General features: G+C 36.7%; 1 protein-coding gene across 2 annotated transcripts in view; it reads right to left on the bottom strand.

Moving 5' to 3' along the window:
• The window catches only part of col4a4 (collagen, type IV, alpha 4), a 58,253-nt gene that overhangs the window by 18,654 nt on the left and 12,011 nt on the right, over positions 1-27,588 (bottom strand). For both annotated transcript variants that reach the window (XM_059514001.1, XM_059514002.1), the window contains exons 4-7: positions 17,736-17,807; positions 1,083-1,217; positions 952-996; positions 114-230 (exon numbers count right to left, since the gene is read on the bottom strand). In XM_059514001.1, coding sequence (XP_059369984.1) covers positions 114-230; positions 952-996; positions 1,083-1,217; positions 17,736-17,807 — 369 coding nt within the window. The remainder of the gene's footprint in view (positions 1-113; positions 231-951; positions 997-1,082; positions 1,218-17,735; positions 17,808-27,588) is intronic.

Raw genomic sequence — 27,588 nt, 5'->3', positions numbered from 1 at the left:
ATAATAATATAAAAAAGGAGTCATGGACTTCATTTACTGCAGGAGTGAACACACTGAAAGAGCCCAGTCAACAAAAAAGATAAATTACAAATTGCTTAAAACATCTCTCATACCATTGGTCCCGGGAAGCCAGGCTGTCCTGTTTCACCATTCAACCCACGCTGCCCTCTGGTTCCATTACAGCCATCCTTCCCTGGAAGCCCTGGAAGACCACCAGGCCCTGGATGACCCTGGATAATTATTGGAAATATATAATGTAATGTAATGTAATGTAATGTAATGTAATGTAATATAATACAATATAATATAATATAATAATTAGGGCTGTCAAAATATACAAATATTTGAACATGATTAATCGAATGATTGTCAAGAGTTAACTCATAATTAATCGCACTTAACTTAATTTGTATAGGTTCTAAATGTATTTTAAATTAATACTTTTCAATTTTTCAATAGGTTATAGATGTTTTCCATAGAATATTTTCAGAGCAATTTACTTACACAAGTCTGTTTACGACAGGGCAGCTCACTTCAAACATGCAAAATGTACATTACATTTGTTTGCTCTCTGTGCCCACATACTGTATTTTGATGCAGCCAAAATCTAAATAAAACAGTTTTCAGGGGTTTATTTTTACCGTTTCTGTTGTCAGACAACGGGATGACTATGAAATAGTGGGAGTGTGGTCTGCAGGTGGCGCTGAGAGGAAGACCTCGTGCTCGTCCAGTAGTAGGCTACCGGCAAGTCTCAGAAACTAAATAAAGTTTGTCTAAGAAGCCACTATAGATTTGAGGCTTTATAGGCTAGGCCACGGGTCAAACAGAAATATATATATATATATATATATATATATATATATATATACACACACACACACACACACACACACACACACACACACACACACACAGAGCATTGAATATTTCATACTGCAGAGTGTCACTTACAGGCACTCCATCTAATCCAGCATAGCCTTGATCTCCTTGAAAGCCCTAGCACAAAATAATGCAACAGAATGAAAGTTCTTGTATTGAGTTTTCGAAGAATTGTTTGTGGGTGAGTGTGTATTTCTATGTACTTGGTCTCCTTTTGGGCCAGAGAGTCCAGGCATGCCTATGAGTCCACGTTGACCCTTTTCGCCATTAAGTCCTTGGGGGCCAGGCAAACCTGGAAGCCCCTGCATGCCCTGCTGACCTAACACACCAGGATTCCCCTAGAAAAAAATAGCAACAGAATAATATAATAATATTATAGTAATACTAGGTACAATTTTTCTGAGTATTTCGATTGGCAGGGATTATTACTACAATATTATCATATTAATAAATATGAACATAATATTTTAAGCAGATGCAAAAAAAACCCCAAAAAACAACAGAACAGAGAAAGAAACAAACAGGCCTAGTGCATAAATGTTTTCATTTTCATATATTTTTCACTTTTTTTGTCTGTAGATAAAAAAAAATCCTGTGCGGATTCTGATTCATTTGGCCAGCATGGGTCACACACACACACGCACGCACAAGCACACGCACACGCACACACACACACAGACGCACGCACGCACACACACACACACACACACACACACACACACACGTATTTATATTTTTGAAAGTTCTTTTGAACTTTCTATTCACAGAATCTTGAGAAAATGTGTCACAGTATCCACAAAAATATTAAGCAGCACAATGAAATATAACAATGAAAAATATTAGAATGAAAAATTTCTGAAAGATCACGTGACACTAAAGACTGGCACAAAGGAAACTGAAAATTCAACTTTGCATCACAGGAAAAAATTTAATTTATTTTAAATTCTAAGTAATATTTGACAATATTACAGTCATGCAGCATTGATGAGCATGAGAGATGTCTTTCAAAACCACTGCAAAATCTTACCGACCCCAAACTCAACAGTACTGTACTTTTATAAAATCACCACAAGAACATTTTACATTCACAGTACTGTTGTGTGTCACCAGATGCTGCTCTAGGCTTGACTGTGATTGGTTACTGATGTTAGCTCTCAAATTGTTTGAGAGTGATTCTTCAGTGAGGTTAAGTGCTTTCTTTCTTTTCTTTCTGGTAAGTTACTGTGTTGTATAAAGACTTTTTATATGTAACAGTATATAATTGCATGTACTATATAAAAACAACTGATTGTATCACATCTGATTAGTGCTATAAATATAAATATTTATAAAAAAAAAACGGATGAGGCAAAGAAAAAAAAAAACTACATACACTTGCATGAGAAAGAATTAGTGAATGAGTGAATTAGTGACTGGACTGGCCTAAAAGAGCTCTGACTGAAACAACACACTGACGGGAACTAAGAGAAACACACACAAACACACACACACACACACAGCAGTGGAACACTGGGATTTAGTAGTGTTTACATACACAACAAAAATCCTTTAAAAAAAAAAAAATAATACAGTGGCAAACATAAAATGTTTGACTGAATGCAGTCCATGCGGGGACACATCCTCTCTTCAAGTTCACTCTGCTAAACAGCCTCCCTAAATGGGAGGAAAGAATCATGTTAATTGCAGGTTTTTCCCACAGCTGGTTTGTGACAGTTTCAGTTTTAGAGCACTTTTAATTAAAATACCAGGAACGATTCTCTCTTATTCTCTTACTCTGGTCACTGTCTTTTGCTGACAAAGCCAAAAGGGTTTAATCCTTTATTTACGCAAACACACAGGAATGTGTTTTTAATGACCTGTAAGACATTGGATTTGACTTTGATCAGACACAATAGCCAAGCACTGACAGGGCAAGTCAATGAGTAAAAAAAACTACAGAATAAATTGTATACGTGTTTGCTCAAAACTTTGCAGAAATGCACACTATTGCTCAAAATAAAATTCAGTAAAATTAAAAGAAATACTTTTATTAAAAGTATTATTTAAAAGTGACCATAAAGACTTTTATAATGTTACAAAATGTGTAGTTCAAATAAATGCTGTTATTTTGAACTTTATAAAGCTACAAAATTTATCTTCATATAACTTTTAAATTTACTTACTAAACAAAAAAGACATACATCATATTCTACTTGACTTTGTGATGTGAAAAGTATGATAGTATGAGTGTGTGTGTGTTAAGCAGCATGCATTTAGTGGTTTTGACAGAGGTAGATCATTGTGTGTTAAGGGTGTTCACAGTCTTTCAGGGAAAGCAGTGACTGTGATAATTAGTAAAGACCCACTAGATTCCCTCAGCAACACACACACACATCCATACACCTCTGGTTTACAATTAGGGCTTGCACAGCAAAACACAGCTGTCCAAACCATCACACACGACTCCTGAACCATATAGACATGTATTCACATGTAATACTCATCAATAGAGCTGTTCAGGTTGTTGTACTAAAAAACTAAAAAACAATTTGCCTTTTCATCACAACAATCACAAAATATTTGCAAATAAAGTACCGTTTCCATCATTGAGTCAAAGAGAACAAATTTGTCACTTCCTGATAAACTGGCACTAAATTTCACTAAGAAACGTATAGGACAAGCCGCTAAATATAACAATTTTTCATATATAATAAATTACTTGTTCCTCACAGGGAGCAGACAAAATAATAAATGCTGTCACTGCTTTCAGAGGTGGATGTCTGCTGTTTTTAATATAGTCATGTAAGACAATTATTCAGACTTACAGACTTTGCTCAAGCATTCCCGAATGACCGAAAAACATTTCAGATGCTGTGGAATGAGATAGTTCTGCTGGTTAGTCAAGTTATCCTATCCTATCATGCAAAGTCACATGACTTTTTTATGTGCAAATGTTAATTTATTCTTTAAATTTGTTTCGATTATTGTTTGTACATGTTTTTTCTTATGGTATAAAAAGTCTATCCTACTAAATTGTGCGCATAAGCTTTTATGCACATTTTAGAATTTAATCTTTGTGTTTCATCCTGCATGTATAATATTCCAAAATGCGCATAAAAATAGGTGTATGAAAACATAGCTAATGATGTCATTAGGTCAGACTGAGTTTGACTTATTGGACTACACCATCTAGAGTTTCATTACAGAACTTTAGATTGGCTGCATTCCGTAACTTGTTTTGGTAAAAAAAATATCCAAAATCAATATTTGAGCAAGTACATAACCAGCCAGTGATCAAAACTATCACCTTACTTTAGCCCAATTCACAACGGTTAATTTATAATAACGTTTTCTAATTTGATTGGTATGGGTAGGGTTTTTTTGCAGAAAATTCGAGCATGTTGCAGCGTCATTACATCACTTCTGTAAACAAGGAAGATGTCCCAGGTACTTGGCTATCGCATGTGAGAATCCTGCAGGTGGCGTATTGTTTCAGCAATGTGTGTGTGGATGAGTGCAACCTTTATAGTGTCACTGATAGGAAACGGGTGTAGATCAATAATGAGTTCCTAGGCAGGCGAACAGGACTGTAAAATAAAGTGCTACCAGAATTCCTTAATATGAAATTCGAATGATATGACAATTAGAGATTAGATTGTACAGAAACTGAAATCTACACAATAATACACACTTTAGGTAATGCTGATGTTGTTAACATTAATAATTTGAGAATAAAGTATAACAATAATTAGCATGGTTTGATGTAATATGAGCTAACCGATTGTAAGATTAAATCATTATTGGTAGCGAGATTTATTCTAATTATTTTTTCCTCAGTCAGAACAAACGTGGCAGACTTGTAACTTGTTCAGATGAATATACGGTGAAAGTGGAAAAAAAACTTACTGAAAGCATCTTTAAATTAAAAAGTTTCTAAAACTATAAATAATAAGATATATGGGCTATATATATATATATATATATATATATATATATGTTACTAAATTAACACTGCTTGCTACATGGACTAGAGCAGTGTTTCCCAATCCCAGAGATGTGGCTAATACTTGCGTTTGCAAGACCTCATAATCCTACTCATGCAAACATTCCACAGTTCTAATGACAGCCATGCAAATGTCCTCAAAACCCTCCCATAATCTCCATCTTAAGATTTCTGCTGGACCAACACGTGATACACAGCGGCAGCAGGTGCTGTGCAATGTCGGTACATGCACAGTCAGACACAACGACGTGCACTCATCAAAGGCCAGAGTGTATTTACAGTCGTGGAAAACGTGTTCGGCAGTTAAAGAATATGCAGTGCGGCGAGTCTTTGGAGTGCGCGTCATTGAAACAATCTGCTCAGTAATTAAAGAGGCAGGGCAGCGTTTCTGTTCCGTTCACTATTGGTCAAACTACTTTTTAATCGTTTCCTTCAACAATTCTAAAGACAAAAGACATTAAGGCACTCTAGAAATCCTCGGTAGGACTTATAAAGATCACATATGGTCACCCTAACTTGCTGTGTCCCAGCAGCAACTCTGAAAGAAAAGAAAGGCTTTATGATGGATAGTATTATTATTTACACTAAAAACACACTGAAAACCTACAGGCACATGCAAGCACACACGCAGCCTTTCACCTTGCATTAGAGAAAGTGATAGTTGTTAGCAGCCCAAAGCCTACAGACTCTGTGATTACAAGAGCCAGAGAAAGTGTTTAACTCACGCTGAGTTGTGCCTTAATAGTTCAGAGGTCAAAGACTAGACTAGAAGACATGTGGCCTGAGGCATGAGGACTTCTGGCCTCATTTTGTAACCACAGAACCAAGACATGACAGACAACATAATACAACACAGGACACACACAGAGGCATTCTGGGCCCCTTGTTATAGGTTATCATTCTAGGAAGTGGGCAGCCAATGTGAACACCACACCCGCGGCCCGGGGAGCAGTTGGGGGATCGGTGCCTTGCTCAAGGGTCTTACCTCAGTCGTGGTATTGAGGGTGGGAGAGGGCAATGATCATCCACTCCCCCACCTACAATACCTGCAAGACCCAAGATTCGAATTTGCATACTTTTCACTACCTACTGTTATAAGAATGCCATCTACACTAATATTAGTCTTAGTGCTGCTCGATTACGACAAAAAATAATATGATATGACAAAATAATATGACATAATATGACAAAAAATTATCATAAATCATGATTATTTTGGTTGATATAGTAATCACGATTATTTAAAACTATTATTAGTGGGTCATATGGTCAAAACTTTATATGAAATATTTAAAATTAGTCATATATGTGACCCTGGACCACAAAACCAGTCTTAAGTGTCATTTTTTTTTCTCGAAAATTGAGATGTATACATAATCTGAAAGCTAAATAAATAAGCTTTCTATTGATCTATGGTTTATTAGGATCATACAATATTTGGCCGGGACACAACTATTTGAAAATCTGGAATCTTAGGGTGCAAAAAAATCTAAATACTGAGAAAATAGTCTTTGAAATTGACCAAATGAATTCTTAGGAATGCATATTACTAATTAAAAAATGAAGTGTTGATATATTTACAGTTGGAAATGTACAAAATATCTTCATGGAACAAGATCTTTATATCCTAATGATTTTTGGCATAAAAGAAAAATTGATAATCATGACCCATACCATTTTGTTTTTTTGGCTATTGCTAAAAATGTTCCCCAGTGACTTAGGACTGGTTTTGTGGTCCAGGGTCACATACATAAAAAATATATTTTGGTAAATAAGGTTGCTATGACATCTACATTTTAGAGACAATCAAAATGTCACAACTTTCAATACCCCCAGCAGAATACTAGAGTAACTAATATTAGTTAAAAAACAAAAACGAAAAAGGTCCTCAAAATGACTGAAAATAATTAAACTGAAAAAAAAAAAAAAAAAAAAAAAAAAAAAAAAAAGATGGAACTAGGGCTGCACGATGTGTCGTTTAAGCATCGATATCGCGATGTACGAATCCACGATAGTCACATCGCAGGATGTGCGATGTAGGCTGTCGTAGTTGATCCGTTATTCATTAACTGTACGGGCCAGCTGCTCCCGGGCCCTGCACAGTTTGACCATCATAGAGTGAAAGTTTTGACAGGGCAGAGAGAGAGAGAGCGCGAGAGAGAGAGAGAGAGAGAGAGAGAGAGAGAGAGAGAGAGAGAGAGAGCGCGTGAGAGAGAGAGAGAGTGCGTGAGAGAGAGCGAGAGAGAGCGCTCGCGAGCGAGAGAGAGAGAGAGTGCGCGAGAGAGACAGAGAGAGAGAGAGAGAGAGAGAGAGAGAGAGCGAGCGTGCGAGAGAGAGACAGAGGGAGAGAGAGAGAGCCCCGGCCGCATGCTCACCGTCTTCAATCAACACGAGCACTGTCTTGCTCTCTCTCCGTCGCACATATTAATCAATTGACACGATGGTGTCGATGTTTAAATAATTTAAAATGAGAATGTAAGTGTGCTCACCCCATTTTTGTTTGTAAGAATTTTTTTTAATCGATTTCATATCGCAATATATATCGCAGAAAAATAAAATATCGCAATGTCATTTTTTCCCAATATCGTGCAGCCCTAGATGGAACAGAGTGCTAGTAATAAAAAAAAAGCAAAAGAATACAATAGAACAACAAAATATATGCAAATAAAACAAAATGTGATTTAAGTTTTTTTTTATGCAAGTCTAAAGAATTCAGTGTGGGATTACAAATTTAAGAATCCGTTTAAGATCTGCTGATTCTACATCCTGACATAACATCATATGACAAACTAAGGTGATCTTCATTGTACTGGGCATTCAAGGTGAACATGATGGCATCTGTTTACTGATTAAATTCAATATAGTTTCCGGTAAAGGGGGTTCTGCAAGTCTCTAATCTTCATACTGAGAGTTAACTACATGTGAATGGTTAAACATCTTTAGTCCTTGTGGCAAGGTGCAGTTCAAACCATTTGGGTACTGTTATCTTTAGGTTTGATGAAGCTCACAGTTGGGGGTTTATTTCCTGTATCGTCTTGAGATGTTTCCTTTAAGTGGACACTTCTGGGTATACATGTTAGGTCAACACATTTAAAAACTGCCCACTGAATGCCTATAAAATGGAATAAAGATTCCTACTGAAGATAACCAAGAGTCTCCTGGTCTTGGCTTCTGAGTTTCCATCAGTTTTTTGAAAAAACAAAAAACAAAAATAATAATAATAATAATAAAAGTTTCGAAAACTTTAAATTTAAATTAAAGTATAAAAATAAAATATTTAAAATATTAAAACACAATCTAATAGTATAACCAATGTTACTAAATTAACACTGCTTGCTACATGGACTAGAGCAGTGTTTCCCAATCCCAGAGATGTGGCTAATACTTGCATTTGCAAGACCCCATAATCCTACTCATGCAAACATTCCACAGTTCTAATGACAGCCATGCAAATGTCCTCAAAACCCTCCCATAATCTCCATCTTAAGATTTCCGCTAGACCAACACGCGTGACACACAGCGCGTGACATACTTAGCTGGAGTGATGTCCTGGCCAGGATTTCTATATTGCCTAAAATATCCAGGTGTTAGCTTTGTTTTCTTGTTGACAAGCTCCCTGCAGTCCTCATACATTATTTGTATACTTATTTGCATTGCTTTTACCATTTTCTGTAGATCCTACCTTCTTACATGCTCCAATTGGTTGGTTATGTACAATGTCTGCACGCTATTGGTCAAACTACTTTTTAAATCATTACCTTCAACAATTCTGAAGACAAAAGACATTTAGGCATTTTAGAAATCCTGGCCAGGACTTATAAAGATCACATATGGTGACCCTAACTTGCTGTGTCCCAGCAGTGAACTCTGAAAGAAAGGGTTTATGACAGTATTATTATTTATACTAAAAACACAATGAAAACCTACAGGCACATGCAAGCACACACGCAGCCTCTCACCTTGCATTAGAGAAAGTGATAGTTGTTAGCAGCCCAAAGCCTACAGACTCTGTGATTACAAGAGCCAGAGAAAGTGTTTTACTCACACACGCACAGACGCTAAGTTGTGCCTTAATAGTTCAGAGGTCAAAGACTAGACTAGAAGACATGTGGCCTGAGGCATGAGGACTTCTGGCCTCATTTTGTAACCACAGAACCAAGACATGACAGACAACATAATACAACACAGGACACACACAGAGGCATTCTGGGCCCCTTGTTATAGGTTATCATTCTAGGAAGTGGGCAGCCAATGTGAACACCACACCCGCGGCCCGGGGAGCAGTTGGGGGATCTGTGCCTTGCTCAAGGGTCTTACCTCAGTCGTGGTATTGAGGGTGGGAGAGGGCAATGATCATCCACTCCCCCACCTACAATACCTGCAAGACCCAAGATTCGAATTTGCATACTTTGGGTTACAGGTCAGACTCTCTAACTATTAGGCCATGACCTTTAAGATCTGCTGATTCTACATCCTGACATAACATCATATGACAAACTAAGGTGATCTTCATTGTACTGGGCATTCAAGGTGAACATGATGGCATCTGTTTACTGATTAAATTCAATATAGTTTCCGGTAAAGGGGGTTCTGCAAGTTTCTAATCTTCATACTGAGAGTTAACTACATGTGAATGGTTAAACATCTTTAGTCCTTGTGGCAAGGTGCAGTTCAAACCATTTGGGTACTGTTATCTTTAGGTTTGATGAAGCTCACAGGTGGGGGTTTATTTCCTGTATTGCCTTGAGACGTTTTCTTTAAGTGGACACTTCTGGGGATACATGTTAGGTCAACACATTTAAAAACTGCCCACTGAACGCCTATAAAATACAAAGACTTTTGATGACTGCAGTGCCACGCAGCAAGTTCTCAATAAAGATTATTGCTCACGATAACCAAGAGTCTCCTGGTCTCCTGAGTTTCCAACAGTTTTGGTGCCATGAACCAGATAGAGCTTCTCACCTCACATCGTTCCAGACTGAATTCCACATCCTTTTTTCAGCTCAACAACGATTTTGACAGAATCAGAATTCTGAATGGTTTTGAAAGTGCTTTAAATAATTCAGAGTTTCAACATGTCAGCAAAGATGAACTGAAAGAGGGAGTTTTGAGAGTGTTAAAGAACATTGTTGGACCAAACATGAAAGTGAAAGAGCTTCATGAAGACAAAGTCATCTGAGTAAAACTGCACAAGAAATGGATTTCTAAGGAAACAGACTACACCAAAGACTCCATGACTGTTCTGGCTTTGTGGGAATTTAGTACTCTTAGGCTATATGATTTTCTGTCATCATGTAGTTTATATGACATGTTACCACCCTTGTTGTTTATGTGTTGTAGTTTGAAAATAACTATTACACCTATCTAAATCTAGGACACAACACTGAAGTTATATGTACATGTAATCATTTAAACTTACATGAATGGAAGATGGGGTTATGGATGTTTAAATTTGTATTATGTGAGAGTTATTAGAACTCTCAAATAAGGGACTGTGGGATTGCTTTCTTTAAGTGGTCACTTCTAAGGCTGTGTGTTAACATCTTTATCAACTGCCCACTGAATGCCTATAAAATACAATGTATGCCTGCCTTAGTCAGACTTGACTGCAGTGCCACACAATGCATTCTCAATAAAGAAGTCTGCTGAAGATACCAAAGGGTTTTTGCTTCTAACTTTCCAAAAACGGTCTACTAAAGAAATTGAATAACCTAATGTTAAATAAAACAGCAAAGTCTTCACTGTAAGAATTAAACTTCCTTTGTTTCTTATTATAGCTACAAAAGTCCTTCAGTTAAGAGCTGTGAGTGATTTTGAATGTGTCTTTTGTTTGATTAATATTAAGCACAGAGTCACTTTAAGAGCTGCACGGATCCAATTTACTGTTACACAAGTGTTTTAATTCTCAACACTTTACATTCATTACATAACCGATAAGGGTTTACGTGAATAATAAAGAAGCACCACATTTTGACACATTTTTGTGTGTATTCGACCGTTTGACGCTAAAAGATTACTTTAGATGTCCGTGTTGTGTTCCACTCTGAGCACATACAGTACACCGTAATCTTCCCGAGAAAGTGCAAGCAACCAAGTACTTTAATGCTTTAATGCTTTTAAAACAATAAATGAATCTAATCAACTTAAATCATGTACATCCAATTTTGCTAAAGTCTTGATTTTACTGGTTTGCACGTGAAATTTGGCTTTTATGGAGTAACGAAAGAGCACCGCTGGAAATGGGGTGGAATGGGGCGCAATTATGGTTTTATCTCGAATCGTTGGAGTCTGAAATCAAAATCAAAACTGAATTTTGATTAATTGCACAGCCCTAATTAGTCTGTTTCTTTCTTATTCTGAGGTCACCGTAGCCACCAGATCCAGTCTGTATCCAGATCAGAGGGTCACTGCAGTCACCTGGATCCAGTACGTTTCCAGCCCAGATGGTGGATAAGATGATCTCGACAGCCCTGAATGTCAACGGAGACCAAGACAACTAGATGAGCTCCAGAGACAGATTCCCAGTGAAGATATTGTCTCCTAGATGGCCATCGGGACAAGACCACAGGAACCAGATGAGTCCTCTGCCGCAGCATGAAATTGATGCCTGACTGAGCCTGGTTTCTCCCAAGGTTTTTTTCTCCATTCTGTCACCGATGGAGTTTTGGTTCCTTGCCGCTGTCGCCTATGTTTGCTTAGTTGGGGACACTAATTTTCCAGCGATATTGTTGACTTGATTGCACAGATACAATTTAAACTGAACTGAGCAGGATAACATCACTGAATTCAATGAAGAATGACCTTTAACTGAAAACTGAGTGTTAACTATTGTCCTTTTGCATTAGACCAGTGATCCTCACTATTTTTTTCACAAGAGCCACATTGGCAGAGCAAAATCAAAGGGCGAGCCACTTTTACGACAACATACTAAGTCACCTTTGCAAATGTGCATTTGAGCGAAAGCTGGCATGCATGTCCTTGACTTTCTTCATGTTGTATTTGTAGTTTGTTGTTGCAATCACAGTGAGACATTCAAGATGAGCATGGGTCAGTCGGTTTCTCTGTCTCCTGATAGTGTTCATGGTCGAAAATGTTGACTCACAAGTGTATGTGCTCACTCAAATCACCCCCCCCCCGCTCGCTCCAAAAAAAGAAAATAATCTACATGTATATCACTTGTAGTGGTCCCCAACTTTTTTTTGCGCCATGGACCGGTTTAATATCAGACAATATTTTCACGGACCGGCCTTCAAGGTGTGTGGCGGATAAATACAACAAAAATAAAATGATACGACTGGCATAAAAACTGGGGTATTTTTTTAAATAGCCTATTATAATAAACGTGAATCCAATGTGTAGGCCTACTCGCAATTTTATTAATAACAGCGTCCTCGCGCAGGCAAATGAGAAAGTCTGAACACAAACAAAATGCCCCCAAAAGAAAAATCTCTATGTTTTCAGTGCTGATGCATTCATGTAACATTTAAGGGCACCTAAAAGCTGTCACAACGAACCGGCAAAATTAATGATTATGAATATGTAAAATATAGCAGAAGACATTTAAAAAATATTTATGTCTGTCGGCTAGAAAGATGCTGACTCGTGATCTTCGCAGTAGTGAACGCGCCTGAGAGAAATGCACATTTCATACGGGAGGGAGAGCAGTCCGTTTTCTTTCGTTTTGAATTGTTTTGTTTAAAAATAGACATTTCAAGCTTTATATATAGCCTATGTGTCGGGTGTGAGGCAAGTAGGCTATACGCTGAGTTTCGGTTCATTCATGAGACAAACTCCAGGTTCACACCGACTCCTTCGTATAGTGGTTATCTATTTTCTATTTACTTCTTATTAAATCCAGACAATTGGTTGATGAAACCTTGATTAAAATTAAGATACAATTAATACAAAACGAAATCAAATTTAAAGACAGGCTTTGTGCTTTCTGTTTGAGGTCTCAGTGAAAGTTTTAAAGCAGTCTTAGTGACGCTGTCAGAGCGCTCACGTCCGTAACGGAGAACTGTCCCGTCCATAAGATTTTTTATTTTTTTTTATACATTTCTAAATAAATGCGACTTATAGTCCAGTGCGAGGCTAGGCCTATATGTTTTTTCTTCTTCATGGCGCATTTTTTGACTGATGCGCCTTATAGGCTACTCCTGAGCGACTTCTATTGATAGGCTACACCTGTATGAATTCTCATTTTACTTCTTGAACTCCATTATTGAGCCGAGTTTTGCTTGAAAATAGTCTACTGTTGATGACTGTGCAAGACTAATGGATTCAGGGTCAGGCTTGAATGAGCATGCTTCAGACTCGTGGTGTGAGCAGAGCGAAATTGGAGTGGGAAATGCGATGCTTTGTCCACCGTCCTTTTGAAATTGCCGCTCTGCGCTCTGTCCAAGATCCGCCCGCTCGCGCTCCCCGCTCGCTCCCGCCTCACATGCTCTGAAGGCAAGTGGCAGTGTGATACTATACGAGCCGCCAGCTATAGCTTGACGAGCCGCATGCGGCTCGCGAGCCGCACAATGAGTAACTCTGCATTAGACACTATTTTCCTATTTCATACTGTAAAGCTGCTTTGACAATTTGTATTGTTATAAGTGCTATTTAAATAAAGGTGACTTGACTTATACATACTACATGATGCAGAAATATACTATAGTATACACTAATTGATTTTGTGAGTGAAAAAAAAATTAATGAGACAAAACCAATAAAACCCATTATAAACAAGGCATTTGTTACATCCAATTGAGACATAATTACTGATCATAATGACTTATAGCTTTTTGTCTTTTTACACATTGCATTGAGTATTACACTGCATAAACATAAAACCTTATATGCATTTGTGATCAGAGAAACGACAAACAAGCGCTACTCTACACTTCTCAAAACTTGGGTTTGAATCATCAGTTGCAAATTCTTTAAATATGAAAATGTACTTACAGACTGTGAATCAGAAGCACCAGACTGTCCTTGCAAAGTTGGAACTGCCCCACTTTATAGAACAGCCTTTGTGCACAGAAGAATTGTAGGATACTGGTTCAGGAAACAGTCCTCATCCTCTGTAAAATGTGCTGCACACATCTGAATATTTGGGTTGAACTGTTCTGGAACAGTGTTGTAAATACTACTTAACGACTGATTTCTAGTCGTGTCCTCTTTGGGAAGGCCAAACATAGTAATTTCGCTTTCACAACGAAACACACAGCATCTCCACAACATGACAACGGCAGCAACAACAATAGTACAGCGAGAATGAAAGTTATACCTTCTTTCTTTTTGTGAACATTTGGGTGGTGTTAAGCAAATCTTCCTACATCGAGCCGTTTTAGGTAGGCGTGGTTGACTTTGATAAAGAATATCTCTTTGGATTTGAGACTTTAATCTCTGCAACTTTACAGATCTTCTTTAAGCACCAAGAGCTTGTAACACTCCAAAGAGAAAGGAAAAACTGAAGTCATATCATATGACCCCTTTTATGCCAATCCATCTGAAAGCAGGTGATGGCGATTTACTACCAATCACGGAACCGGCTTTACTGATGAGATGTCCTTGACAATTACATGTGATTAATTGCACAGCCCTAGTGACTACACTTTGATTACAACAACTGAAGTGTTTATTATCTCATTATCAACGAGTGTGTGTGTTTGTATACAAATTAGCATAAACGCAGACTATTCAAATTCCTTTCAACAGAGTCTGATCTGTTAAAAAAATTACAGTTATGACAAATATTTCCAACATGGATGATTCAGAGAATTTATCTGTTAGTGTGTGTGCTGTAAGCAGCTGTGCACACTCTTGTAACTGCGCTCTTAACTGTAATTGGGCCGCTGGGCTTTACGAGGCTGCCGTAAATTTGTCGCTCTTGTGCTAAAGACTATTATTATTTTGACTTAAGAACCTTCTGCAAGGACACATTCACTCTCTCTCTGCCACACAGACACACAAATCCACACAACCTTACATACTTTTCTAATTGTTTTCCTTCAGGTGCTATCTTAAAAATGAATTACATTCACTTTGGCTTTTTCCATGCTTTACATACTTCTGTCCAACTTTGCAAGATAAAAATGTAAGGAGTGCTTCCCAAAACAGGTATAATAGAAGTTTTTGTTCATTAAGATTTTTTTTTCTTTTTTCTTTTTAAAGAAATTAATACCTTTTATTTAGCAAGGACACATTAAATTAAATCAAAAGTTACAGTAAAGATTTTTATAATGTTAAAAAATTATATTCATTTAAGAATGAAAAAACTATACCATGGTTTCAAGCAGGACTGTTTTCAGCACAGATAATAATAATATTTTTTTTTTCTTTAGCTGCAAATCAATATACTAGAATGATTTCTTAAGGATCACGTGATACTGAAGACCGGAGTAAATATTACTGAAAATATTCAGCTTTTTTTATTCTGGTTGTCAAGTCAGCCAATCAGAATTTAGCAGTCTCGTCTCTGATTGGCTGGAATTATGGCATACTGTAATGCTGGGTTGTATTAAGCAATTGAGCCGTCGGCATTTAGCGAGCACTGAGGCTGGGCATCAGATAAGCAAGCTAGTGAAACATTGCATGCGCAAAAGAGAAGGTCTGCACAAATCCAAAAACTTATTTTAAATGCAAAATTGATTTTCGTACGCTCAAACATTTTCTCTACAATACTCAAAACGCAAAATATGATCTTTGGTGCACTGAATCGTGGTAGAGATGTAATCCCACAGTCAGCAGTCTTCCCCATTATTGTGGTTTCAAAGAAAAGGAGATAATTTATATTAATAATTTATACTAAATATACTAACATGTAATGAATCTAAAATATATGAAAGTTTCACTTTTTGAAATAAGTTACTTAAAAAAGAAGTGTGTGTGTGTGTGTGTGAGTGTGTGTTTTACATATGTGTGTACAAACACACACACATGTGTGTGTACACACATATGTAAAACACACATATGTAAAACACACACACACACACACACACACACACACACTGTGGGTAGGGTTGGGTATCGATTGGGTTTTATACGATACCGGCGCCATTTCGATACTTTTAAAATGGTATCGGTGCCTAAAAGGTGCCTGAACCGATACGACTATTAAAATAAATAAATAAAAAAGCCTAAAAAGGATAACATTAAAGAGCATAAATCCATAGCATTCACACACTCCTTGGATGCTTTCATTTCCCAAGCTTCCCTTACTCTAAAGGTTTTAAGCCAGTTATTTATATCTTTTGCTTTAGTATGTCAGTAGGAAATATCAGTTTACATTTCCAAACATTAATTTTTCCATTCATTTTAATAATAATCTAGTGATATTGTTGAATGCACAAACAGTCTAACAACAGACTGCCCAAGACTAAGACTTTTGCACTGTAGTGTAAGTATAAAGTACGTATAATTAAATTAAGTATACTTAAGTATAACTAATGTATGCGTTCATATGTGTTAAGGGCTAGATTTCGCTGCAGGAAACAGCTGTGGGGTGATGAGCGGTGAACAGAGCGAAAACTTTACAGTAGATGAGAAAACCGATTGCTCCCTCGTGACCTTGGGTAAACTGTATTTATGACAAAGAAGGGCACAGATACAGATATTCTAACAATCTATTGATAAACACACATCTTGTGTCCTCTGCTCTGTTTGAGTCCGCTCGCGGTCTGCAGATTGAAGAGAGCATTGAAAGACGGAGAGGAGACCGGTCTGCCACCGTTTTCATATGAAATTTAAGGGGACTGACTCTGAGGCAATCGCAAATTTGTGTACAGTTTATGGAGCTAAATGCTATAGCCCTGCAAAAAAAAGCCTAGCGACGCCCATGTGTGTACATTTCGGATAACCAGGACAAATATTTCAATCAATCGCTCAGGCATTTAAGAGGCACCGAAATCTGTGTTCTTATTCGGTGCATACCGGTTCCATAGGCTTTGCATTAACTAAGAACGGCCCTGTATAAACTATATATATATATATATATATATATATATATATATATATATATATATATATATATATATATATATATATATATATATATATATATATATATACATACATACATATATATAGAACAGATAGTCAGAGCCAAAACAATAAGATGCCATGAAATATTGATTTGAATATAAATAGATTTATTCACATACTAATAATATAAATACTATTAATAATATACATAAAACAAATAAATAGAAAATACCTCAGCCAATCAGAAGCTGTTGTTTGTAGTCAATTCTTTGTATTTTTGTACAGAGGGGGAGGATGGGGGGGTGACAACATGCAAAACTGACAGCATAATAACACTGCTGAAAGTGCACACCTGATGCACACGAGGTACACACCCTGTTACATTCCATTGTAAAACTGTGCTTAATCGAAGTGAAGCTTTCGTGCCTCTGAAATACTCATTAACACATTTAATCTTTTTTTTTTTGCTCTTCTAAGAACACGCAAAGAACTGCATTATGCCAACACCTGGATGGAGCTGCTCAGGTACTGACATGAACAGGCATGTATCACTGGCATGAAACTGGGTCAGTGTGCCAGTGTGAGCGTGAACATGAACTAAATGTTGTAAGAAAACAGAATAAATTAGATTAGAGTAAAACTTAATGTTAATGAAATTAACATTAAAGTTAATGAAAATTAAGAGCTCCTGTATCAGAGGAAGGTTTCTTGTTTCGCCACACAAACAAACACACTGCGTGTCTCAAAACCCAGTATTCTGGTAACAGCTAGACAAGTGTGAAGTGCAGTCAGTTAACACCTGAATTTTTTCAGGTGTTGAATGATGCCAAAATGAAGACATGATATTCCATAGTGACTATGATGCCATAATGTCCACAAAGTCAAAATGATGTTATGGACTTACCCTCTCTCCTTTGGGGGGGAAACACTGGCAGACACTGCAGTCTCGACCATCGCACATTTCTGTCTTGTCTCCCTAAAACAAAGAAATATAGTTTCAGAAATGGAGTTAAACACATTCATACACATGTAGGCTCATAAACACTAAGCATTCAGGATGGAAACTCACTAATTATCTGTATCAATATATTTTACATTTTTTAAAAAGTCAATATTGACTAACACAGGTACAGTATACTGTATATGACCCTGGACCACAAAAACATAAATAAGTAAATAAAATGGATAAATAAGCTTTCCATTGATGTGTGGCTTGTTAAGATAGGACAAGATTTGGCTGAGATACAACTATTTAAAAATATGGAATCTGAGGGTGCAAGTCTCGTCAAGAAGATCACATTTAAAATTATCCAAATTAAGCTCTTAGCAATGCATGATAATATCCAAATGATTTTTGCCATAAAAGAAAAATCAATAATTTTGACCCGTGTTCATTGTTGGCTATTGCTACAAATATATCCGTGCTACTTATAGCTGGTTTCGTGGCCCAGGGTTACATAAAATGTATAGATTTTCAACATTTTTCAACACGAAATACATAAAAAAAAGAAGAAAAAAAATTCAATATACAAATTAATTTCTTTCACGATTATTTCGTTTCATATTTGGAATTTTAACTATTCAATTTACTAAATGTTTTATATTAATTTATTGTTTACCATTCCTTTAGGAAAAAGATGTTTAAAAAAATCAACATAAGATAAAACATCTCTATTTTTTTTCCTACTTTGCTAAAAAAAAAACAAAAAAACAAAAAAAAAAAAAAAACTGAATTATTTTATACAACCAGAGGTGGTATCATGAATATCCAAGTTTCATACAATGCAAAATTGAAATTTTATTCCAACTACAATAAGCCAACTTTTTCACATCGTGTATCGTACATGACAAATTGCCATGTTTTTGATAAGTATCAGTACATGCAATGCTTGTCTCGTCTACTCCAGGGTTTTTAAAAATATATTTCCATTGTTTGTACAGCAAACTAGACCAGACGATAAGAAATCCACAGACATACACGTGACCTAACAAGCACAATGGCAGGAATGTAAACACAAAGATAATGAAAGAGACACAAAGACAAAAAAGGAGATAGGAGGCACAGACTGAAATATGTGAGCACATTAAGTACAAGTGAAAGAGGAAGTTTAGGTCAGATGTGTTATGTCTGTTTGGAGGTAGTCAACCACGTAAAGAGAGGAAGCGAGAGAAAGAGTGATAAACTGTACTAGCAATCAGACGCCATTCTTTCATAAAAGCACACTTATCACGCACACATGCGCAGTGTCTAAACTGACTAATGAACATGTGATCCACAGAAAGGCACAAAATCACTTTATCAAACTTTCACACTTACTGTTCCCCTATGGTTTAATTATCTTTCCAACGAACAGCAATGGACAGCTCAGTCCTTTGCTATATGCAACAACGCATCTCTTCCATGAGCTCTTTCTTGTAGCAGTTAATTATTTTAGTTTTCTTTGCACCAAAATGTATTCTTGTAACTTCCTAAAACCTACTGAACTACTGTTGTCAAACTGACTATTTTAACTATGTCCTTATGTCCCCGAACATGTCAGTAGCTTTGCGGTCTATGTAGGGTCAGAAAGCTCCCGGATTTTATCAAAACTATCTTCATTTGTGATCCAAAGATGAACAAAAGTCTTAAGAATTTGGAATGACATGATTTAAGTATCTAAACCATTTATTCCCAAATTTTTCTCAGACATGAAAATATCAAACAATGTGTCGTTAGTAACCCCTGGAATGTATATATATATGTGTGTGTGTGTGTGTGTGTGTGTGTCTGTGTGTGTATATATAAAAACACTGAATAGGTATACAAAAAGAAAGGAAATTATCCCACGGTTCACTATTGTTGCCATCAATGTGCTTACTCATTCTATGTCCACTCCACACTTAACAAAACTTAATAATTGTGAATTCAGATTTTAATACTAAACACGTAAACATAATGTACATCAAAAATCTTTGTCATATATATATATATATATATATATATATATATATATATATATATATATATATATATATGTTGACATGTATTATTAGCCATTTGTTTCGGAGCTTTGATGCAACCATCATCATCTCATGATGCAAACAGGAAGTAAACTACATTGATCATATGACAATTTGCACTAAATATCATATTGACATCAATAATAACGTTTCCTCCAGTGAAAAAAGTTTGTGCCCTGTTGCCCTCTTAAAGCAAAATCTATCGATACATTTGTTTAGAAATGTTTTCAATGGTTCTTGCTTGTAAACGGTGCTTGATCTCTGCATTTTTCTCTCCTGATTCAGATGAGACAACTTTTACACTGCAGAAAGCAGTATTGTGGATTTATATATTAGCCAGTTTGAAGTTAAAACTCATCTTGATGGATTTGTCTCTTACAAACATGCAGTTTCTCACTTCATAAGATTTTATGTGTTTGTGTGGATAACTTGTAGGCTATTGTGTTGTTTTTATTAGCTGTCTGGACATTGTGACGGCACCCATTCACTAAAGGAGATCCATTGGTGAGCAAGTGATGAAATGCTAAATTTCTCCAAAACTGTTCTGATGAAGAAACAAACTCATCTACATCTCGAATGGCCATGAAGGTGATTTAATTTACAGACAATATTGATATTTTTGCTGATGTTGAGTCCTTAAATAAAACAACCCTTTTATGCTTTAAACATTTGTTAAATCCCTGTCTGTTCTAACTTGCACTGTTCTACAAAATGTTTCACTTTGTTATTTTTATTCACTGGGAGGTGCTTTGAACAAAATAAATACATTTTAAGTCACAGTTAACTTATTTCCTTATGGATGATTTTCAATTCAGAGCTCATGGAAAAATCGGCACACTTTAACCAGACTGAACAACAAACAACTCGAACACATTTTTGCAAGGGGACACATATTGTAAAACATTTTAAAATTTACCACAAGTGATGTCATATAAAAGGGTAAAGGTCCAGTCTCTCACAACACAGACAAATGGAAGTCTGAAGGGCACACAATGATTATGCATGCAGCATGCCACAAATTCATGCTCTCATGCGAACTTGTGCAAAGGTAAACAATATTTTACAAAGTAATTTTATTCTTAAACTGTGCCAAAATCAACATGCTGAGTATAAAGGAGAGAAGAGATTGGATTGAATCTTATTCCACAAAAAAGGAGGGCCAGTTAGTAGTGATCCTAAAAATCACACAATGTACTGAAATACTGATATATTAGAATGATTTCTGAAGGATCATGTGACACTAAAGAATGGAATAATACTTCACAATATTAATGTTTTTTAAATTTTACCGACCCCAACATTTTGAACGGTAGCATAAGCCACGTTTCCCCCGCAGGAACTTTACCCAGGAACTAGGGACTTTGGCCTGGTACTCGGTGTGTTTCCACTGCAGGAACCAGGAACTAAATAAAGTTCCAGGTAAAAAAATGCCCCTCAGAAAGTCCCTGCTGGTGAGGTAGTACTTTTTCAAAGTTCCGGAACTTTCAGGGTCGGGACTTGGGCGCTAAACATCCTGATTGGTTGAGTTCACGCAGCATTGGTTGAGTTCAACCACCATTTATTCGGATCATTTTCAAAATATTACTGTTATTGTGTCATGAAATGTAATTTTAAAAGTATTTCAGGCGAAAATGTAGTTGTTTAAAACTCAAATTTGTGGTCCTCTCCTCGGCTAGATCTTCTGATATGTGTCGCTGGCTTTGATGACTCTTTAGTGGTTAAACAAAATATAATTCGTTTTGGGTAAATCTAACAGGTTATCTTTGGTCTGTATTCAATTTATCTATATTTTAAAATGAAAATAAAAAAGGCAAATTTATAAAATATTTTGTTTCACTGTAATGGCTGTATATATATCCACACATTTCCCTGAACTAAGTACATTTCTGCAGTTGTTATTATGTTTAAATGAAAACGAAAGCAGGCAGTGGTATTTGATATCATAATTCGTTTTATTATAAATATACAGAGAGGAAAATTGCAGTAGCCAAGGCCGAGCTGACTGATGTTATCAAGTACGCTGCTGTTTGCAGAATTACCGGACTTGCGTCGTTGCGGACATCACACTCCCAGGACGAATGCACAAAGTCTGAACTACCGAGGATGCACGTCCAAAATCAGCGCACAGACCTACGTCACCATTCTATTTGCCTAATCTTCCCGGTACTTTACACCGTGGTGGAAACAAAGAAAGCAACAGGTCTGGGAGGAAAAAAGTTCCTGGGAAAAAAAGTTCCTGGTACAAATGCTCCGGGTAATTTCGGTGGAAACGCGGCAATATATACCATATATGCATATGCAACATATATTTAATAGCAGCTGTTATAGAAGGGTTGTGACCTGTGGGGTTTTAAGTGCTGGTGATGACATCAGTTCAGGGACTGATATCATGCGTTCTGACTGGCTGATGTGCATAACTGCACGCTTCACTCCAAGTCAATCAGATGTACTGAGAGTTGGTACGATGGTTGCTGCATGACTGAAAGTCACGCTTCCCCTATTCCCTCACTTCTTCTGTATTGCTCCCTACTTTTTCCATTCCTTTTTCCCTCATGTTAGCTGTACTGTGCATTATCCTATCACCATCACAAACTTAAGGTATATGAGATTGAGTTACACCTGATTCTGGCTTATTTACACTTGATGACGTTAAGTTGGAGTTTGGTTTTGTCTTAAAGCATCAAGTTATGATCTGAGTCTTGGTCTTCAACATCAAAGTATGTAACAATGTAACAATACCATTTAAAAAAAATCAGCATAATATCTTAGGAAGTATGCCAAGTAGTCTTAGGATTTAAGCCATAAAGCCACTTTCAAAAACTGCATTTATCAGCAAATTCTTACCAAAGCCAAACATTTAAACAGTATTTTGGAGTCAAGCAAAACCACAAAAAATATAATAATAAATAGAATAATAATAATAATAATAAAAATAAAAATAAATATAAATATACAAACTACAGATACTTTCATATCTTTAAAAAAAATTATTCCCCATCTGCATGACTTTTCAAGGTCTGTAAAATCACAAATCTAATTGTACGGATTTACAGGCCCCCCCCCAATAATTAAAAATGGCCAATCTGCCCCCCCAATATTTGAAACTCTAGCACTGACTGATCCAATGCACTACACACTGCTCTGTTTTTTTATGATGACAAAAATGTTTGACAAAAATTAGGATGTTTAAAGGTTACATTGTCAGCCTGCTCAGCGAGCAAACAGCGCTCGTCAATGTCACAATAATTGAGCTGGCCAATCAAATCAAAGTAGGCGGGGTTTACCATTCACAGAAACAGAGTGCGAATTCCAGTGTGAAGTGTCAGTTTGACATGAAAGAGAGCGAGGTGAGATGGAAACTGCAAATTATTTAATATTAGTCAACAGTTTTACCATAGAAATGTTTAATCACTATATGATGACCCAATGATGCAAACGACATGATTTTTTCCGTTAAATATGGCCATTTTGAGAGGATAAAAATTGCATGTGTGAATTATCTGTTCGTCTCTGTTTAGTTTCTTCAAGAAACACCTCGTTGCTGCTGAGTTATGTCTCAAAGCTTTTTTATTATAATAAAAGGCGAGGGATAGTGTTGACAACATTTGTGCTCGCACTTCTCGAAATGGTCGCAATTTTCAAAATTTTTGTGACACATGCAAGTCCCGTCACTGACAGCCAGTTTAGTTTAACTTTTTTTTTAGTTTTCAAAAAGCTTTTTATCTTTGCCGTTTACCTCACGTTACGCCATGGAGGCTTTCTTTCCTTATTTTCTTTTATTTATTTGATTCCTCACTGTTCGCTAAACATTCTATAATTTATTTTTCGGTGTATATGTGGAGCCATGCCTTATCTTACTAGTTTTTGTTAATAAATGTTATCTAGTTTGTCATTATAGCCCACTGTTTTATTGTTGTTGTGCTTTTTAATTAATAAGGCTACAACAACAAATCAATCTTTTGATTTAGTGTTAAAAAGTTTATATAAGCAAAACAGACAATTATCTTCTCTAGGTCATGAATTCGAAGTGAAAGCATTCAAAGTCTGGCTTATAACACAGCAGAAGGAGGAATTCCCGTTCACAAAATTTAAAATCACAAATAAACTGATGAAAAAGAACGTGTTGAATGTTAAACACTTATTACTATATTACTATAAATTATGATAAATGTTCATCAGCATGCATTGATTAATGGCATGTTGTAGCAAAACAACTAGTGCTACCAACTGCTAAAGTGCAAAACAGCGACCGGTTGGAAGAATGAGTCTAGAGCCCTGTATAGCCTAAATGCGGCATTATGTGTATGCCATCAGTGAACAGGGCAAAATGTGTCTGTGACGAGTGGGGCGGGGCCGAGGGACATGGGAGCGAGGCCGGGGGAGTGATTGGAGATGAACTACACCTGTTCGACCCACCGGTCTCGAGGCCCCTGCCCCACTCGTCACAGTGTCCAAATGTACAAGGCATGTGTAGCCTACACAAGGTATCCTATATGTGAATTGAGCAACCATACATGGTCCTCTGCAATAAGGTACCCATATAGCACACAATGTTATGACAAAATTATATTCCAATATATAATTTCATGATGACAGATTTCCCATGATTCAGCAATGTCAATTTTTTTTTAATAATATTTGTGTTAAGTCTCTGCATTGTTCCAAAGACGGCTCTAGTTCTAAACTGAACGTGCGGGAGAAGCATCACTTAATGTGGCCAAAGAAAACTTGTTAAAATCTAAATTTTTATATATTAATTTGCGTATTTTTCAAATGTTTGTTAAAAGCGCAAAAAAAATAACAAAAATCTGAAAGGAAGTCAATTTTACTATTTCGGGAAGCATTTTGTGTTTACGGTTCTAATTTCAATTTTGGTTTTCAATGTAGCATTTAAAAATTACAATAACTTCAATAAATTGCAATCGTTTTTTTCCATTATGGTTAAAAAAATAATGGACGCAAAGTTTCACACACAGTGGTTTCTATTCATGTAAAAATATATATTTTTAAATATATGCACATATCCTCCAAAAAGTTTAAGACATGGTAACAGCCTTGGTAAAATCTTTCTGTACCCCCCCCCCCCAATCTGCAGGCCCACCCACTTTACTCTGCACCTCCGACAGCATGTTGACCAGACATAACTCTCTGGGCTAAATTAGTAATGTTGGCCTATGCATTGGGCAGGACAAACTAATGATGTCATATGCATTGCAACCCACATAACTACCAGTTGAACATTTGGACACAGCTGCTCGTTTTTTACATTTAGCAATAACAGCAAAAATCATCCAAAGTAGGAAATTGGAACAAAAGGTCTAGAGGTCGCAAATGTTTAACAAAACAAACCAGCTTATTTAAACCATTTTTATTTGTCTGCTCTAATTCTAAGATTGTTAAGCCTTTAGATTAAAAGCTTAGAAAGTTCAAGTCAAACAAACTCAAATGTGTCAAACTTTTGACTGGTACTGTAAATTGTCAGGTTAAAAAGTTACTCCATACAACGAGTCAGAAAATGTACGCATGTCAGTCATCTAAATGTGGATGTGTGAATGTGTATGTGCGGGTATGTGTTTCTGATAACTTTTACTGTGTGTGTTCGTGTGTGTGTGAGGAAGCACCTGCTTTGTGACACCTGGTCATTTTGGTTCAGGTTTACAACTTACCCCTGACCCCCTTTACACGGAATCAGACAGAACGCCTAAGGGCAAAATCATCTGTGCAGGAACCTGCATCCGTGCCTTCAGTACACACTCACTTTTATGCTAGTTCATAACTTCCTAAAAATTCTGTCATTACTGACCCACCCTCAGGTCGTTCCAAACTTGTATGTCTTTCTATCTTGTAGAAATCTAAATCTAAATGTAGAAGCTTGATTCAAAAATCAATGGTTCTTTGCACTCAATGACCTGGTCGGTCTAAGCAGCACAACAGAAGAAAAGATTATTAGTAAACAGTGATTATTCAGGTAATTTAGGGAATTTCTATGGTGCTTTCACATACTTTTTGAAGCTTAAAAACATTAGTATTATTTGCAAATAAATGCTAAAACCAACTTTATTTAAAAAATGTTGTATTTTATGGAAGAAAAACATGCAGTACAAAAGCAAATAAATGATGACAGAATTTTGCACAAGTCATTTAGTTGTTTACATTAGAAATATGTCTGCATTCCTCTTCTCTTACGTAAAAGCAAGGACAGGCATCGATGCAGACGATGTTTTCTTATCTTCTCAGTGATTATACCTCACTATCTATCTTTTTGGCTCTCATTCCCTCTTCATTTTCCTCTGTTCAATGCTAGTGAACGCATGATGGCAATCTCCATCCACCTGCCCTCATAAGTAATGTTCTGTATCCATCTGTGCCTTTGCATTCTATCAGCCATGCTCAGCTCAGAGACGGTGCCTGAAAGAGGCCTTATGGACAGACAAGACAAGCTAGTACACAAACATCAATAACCAGGCAGGAAAGCACATACAAACAATAACAGAATCCATTCCTGTTAACTAATAACTCCCAGTGAAACATCTAAATATCAGAAATCCTACCACTGTTCACCAGCAACCCCCTTTTTTTAAGGGTGGCTGGGGATGAAAGATCTTTAACCTTTTCCATAGATATCTGGATCCCTTATGCCATCATAGCCCCGTTGGATCATATGACACTTGACTTCAAAGGCCGTTCAAGGCCAGTGAAACCAAAAGATCATCAACATTGCTCAGTAAATTTTGCAACTGAAATCTGCCATTCAAATACAGATCCCCAAAAGGAACATGGTGATTGTAATAAAATAAGACGGGAGGAAAGTTATTTCAATGCTTTTGTGTTGTCTTGCAAAAGTACTCTGTTTCTCCAAGAACTTTTGCACTCATTCATAATAATACTACATTCCCCTGAGAAACTGGCTAGCAAAACTTTTGCGTTTTCCCTCCCAGGCTTCGCATTTACTCCCAAAACTTTTGTGATGGATATAATATTATGAGGTGGGAGAAAAAAAAAACTAAATTTCAGTGTTCTTGTAAGCGAATTTTGGAGACAATGCAAAGATTCTCAGTAAGATGCAATAATTTTGTGAGAGAACTCAATTGTGATGCAAAAGAACATAACATTTCTGGAGGAATACACTATTTATGTGGGAGAATGCAAAAGCACTGAAATATATTGTTTCCTCCAACTATATTTTTCCCATGATCATTAGGCACTCTGTATTCCAATAAGGATCCAAATGTTTGGGAGTTTCCAGTGAAAGTGAAAAGTTCCCTATGCAGATTTTGGTCATGCAAATTCACTGTGTTGGCCAACAAAAAGCTGCTTAGTTTCAGACAACTTCCGTTTGAGCAGCGTTTTAATGCACAATTGTCAAAGGACTTATGGGGCCCTATTTTAATGATCTAAGCGCATGGTCTAAAGAGCACAGCGCAGGTGCACTCAGGGTGTGTCCAGATCAACTTTTGATAGTTTAACAGTTGGCACGCCTGGGCACATGGTCTAAATGGGTTGTCCCTATTTTCTTAATAAGTAATGGGTGTCTTTTGGGCGTAACATGCAATAAACCAATCAGAGTCTCATCTCACACCCTCTTTAAAAGCTAGTTGTGCTCGTGCCATGGCAGGTTCGCTATTTACATGGCGGAATGTAATTTTTCACTTTTAAAATGTTTGCGTTCTCCTTGGTGTGTAATAAGCAAAGTGTACTTGAAATTTTGTGCCGGTCCCAAACAGTTGACTCGACTTATAATCGTAACTACCTTTCTC

The sequence above is a fragment of the Carassius carassius genome, chromosome 28 (assembly GCF_963082965.1).
Source record: "Carassius carassius chromosome 28, fCarCar2.1, whole genome shotgun sequence".
Classification (NCBI taxonomy): domain Eukaryota; kingdom Metazoa; phylum Chordata; class Actinopteri; order Cypriniformes; family Cyprinidae; genus Carassius; species Carassius carassius.
The sequence above is the reverse complement of the archived record's forward strand: the minus strand, read 5'-3'. Positions and strand labels throughout refer to the sequence as shown.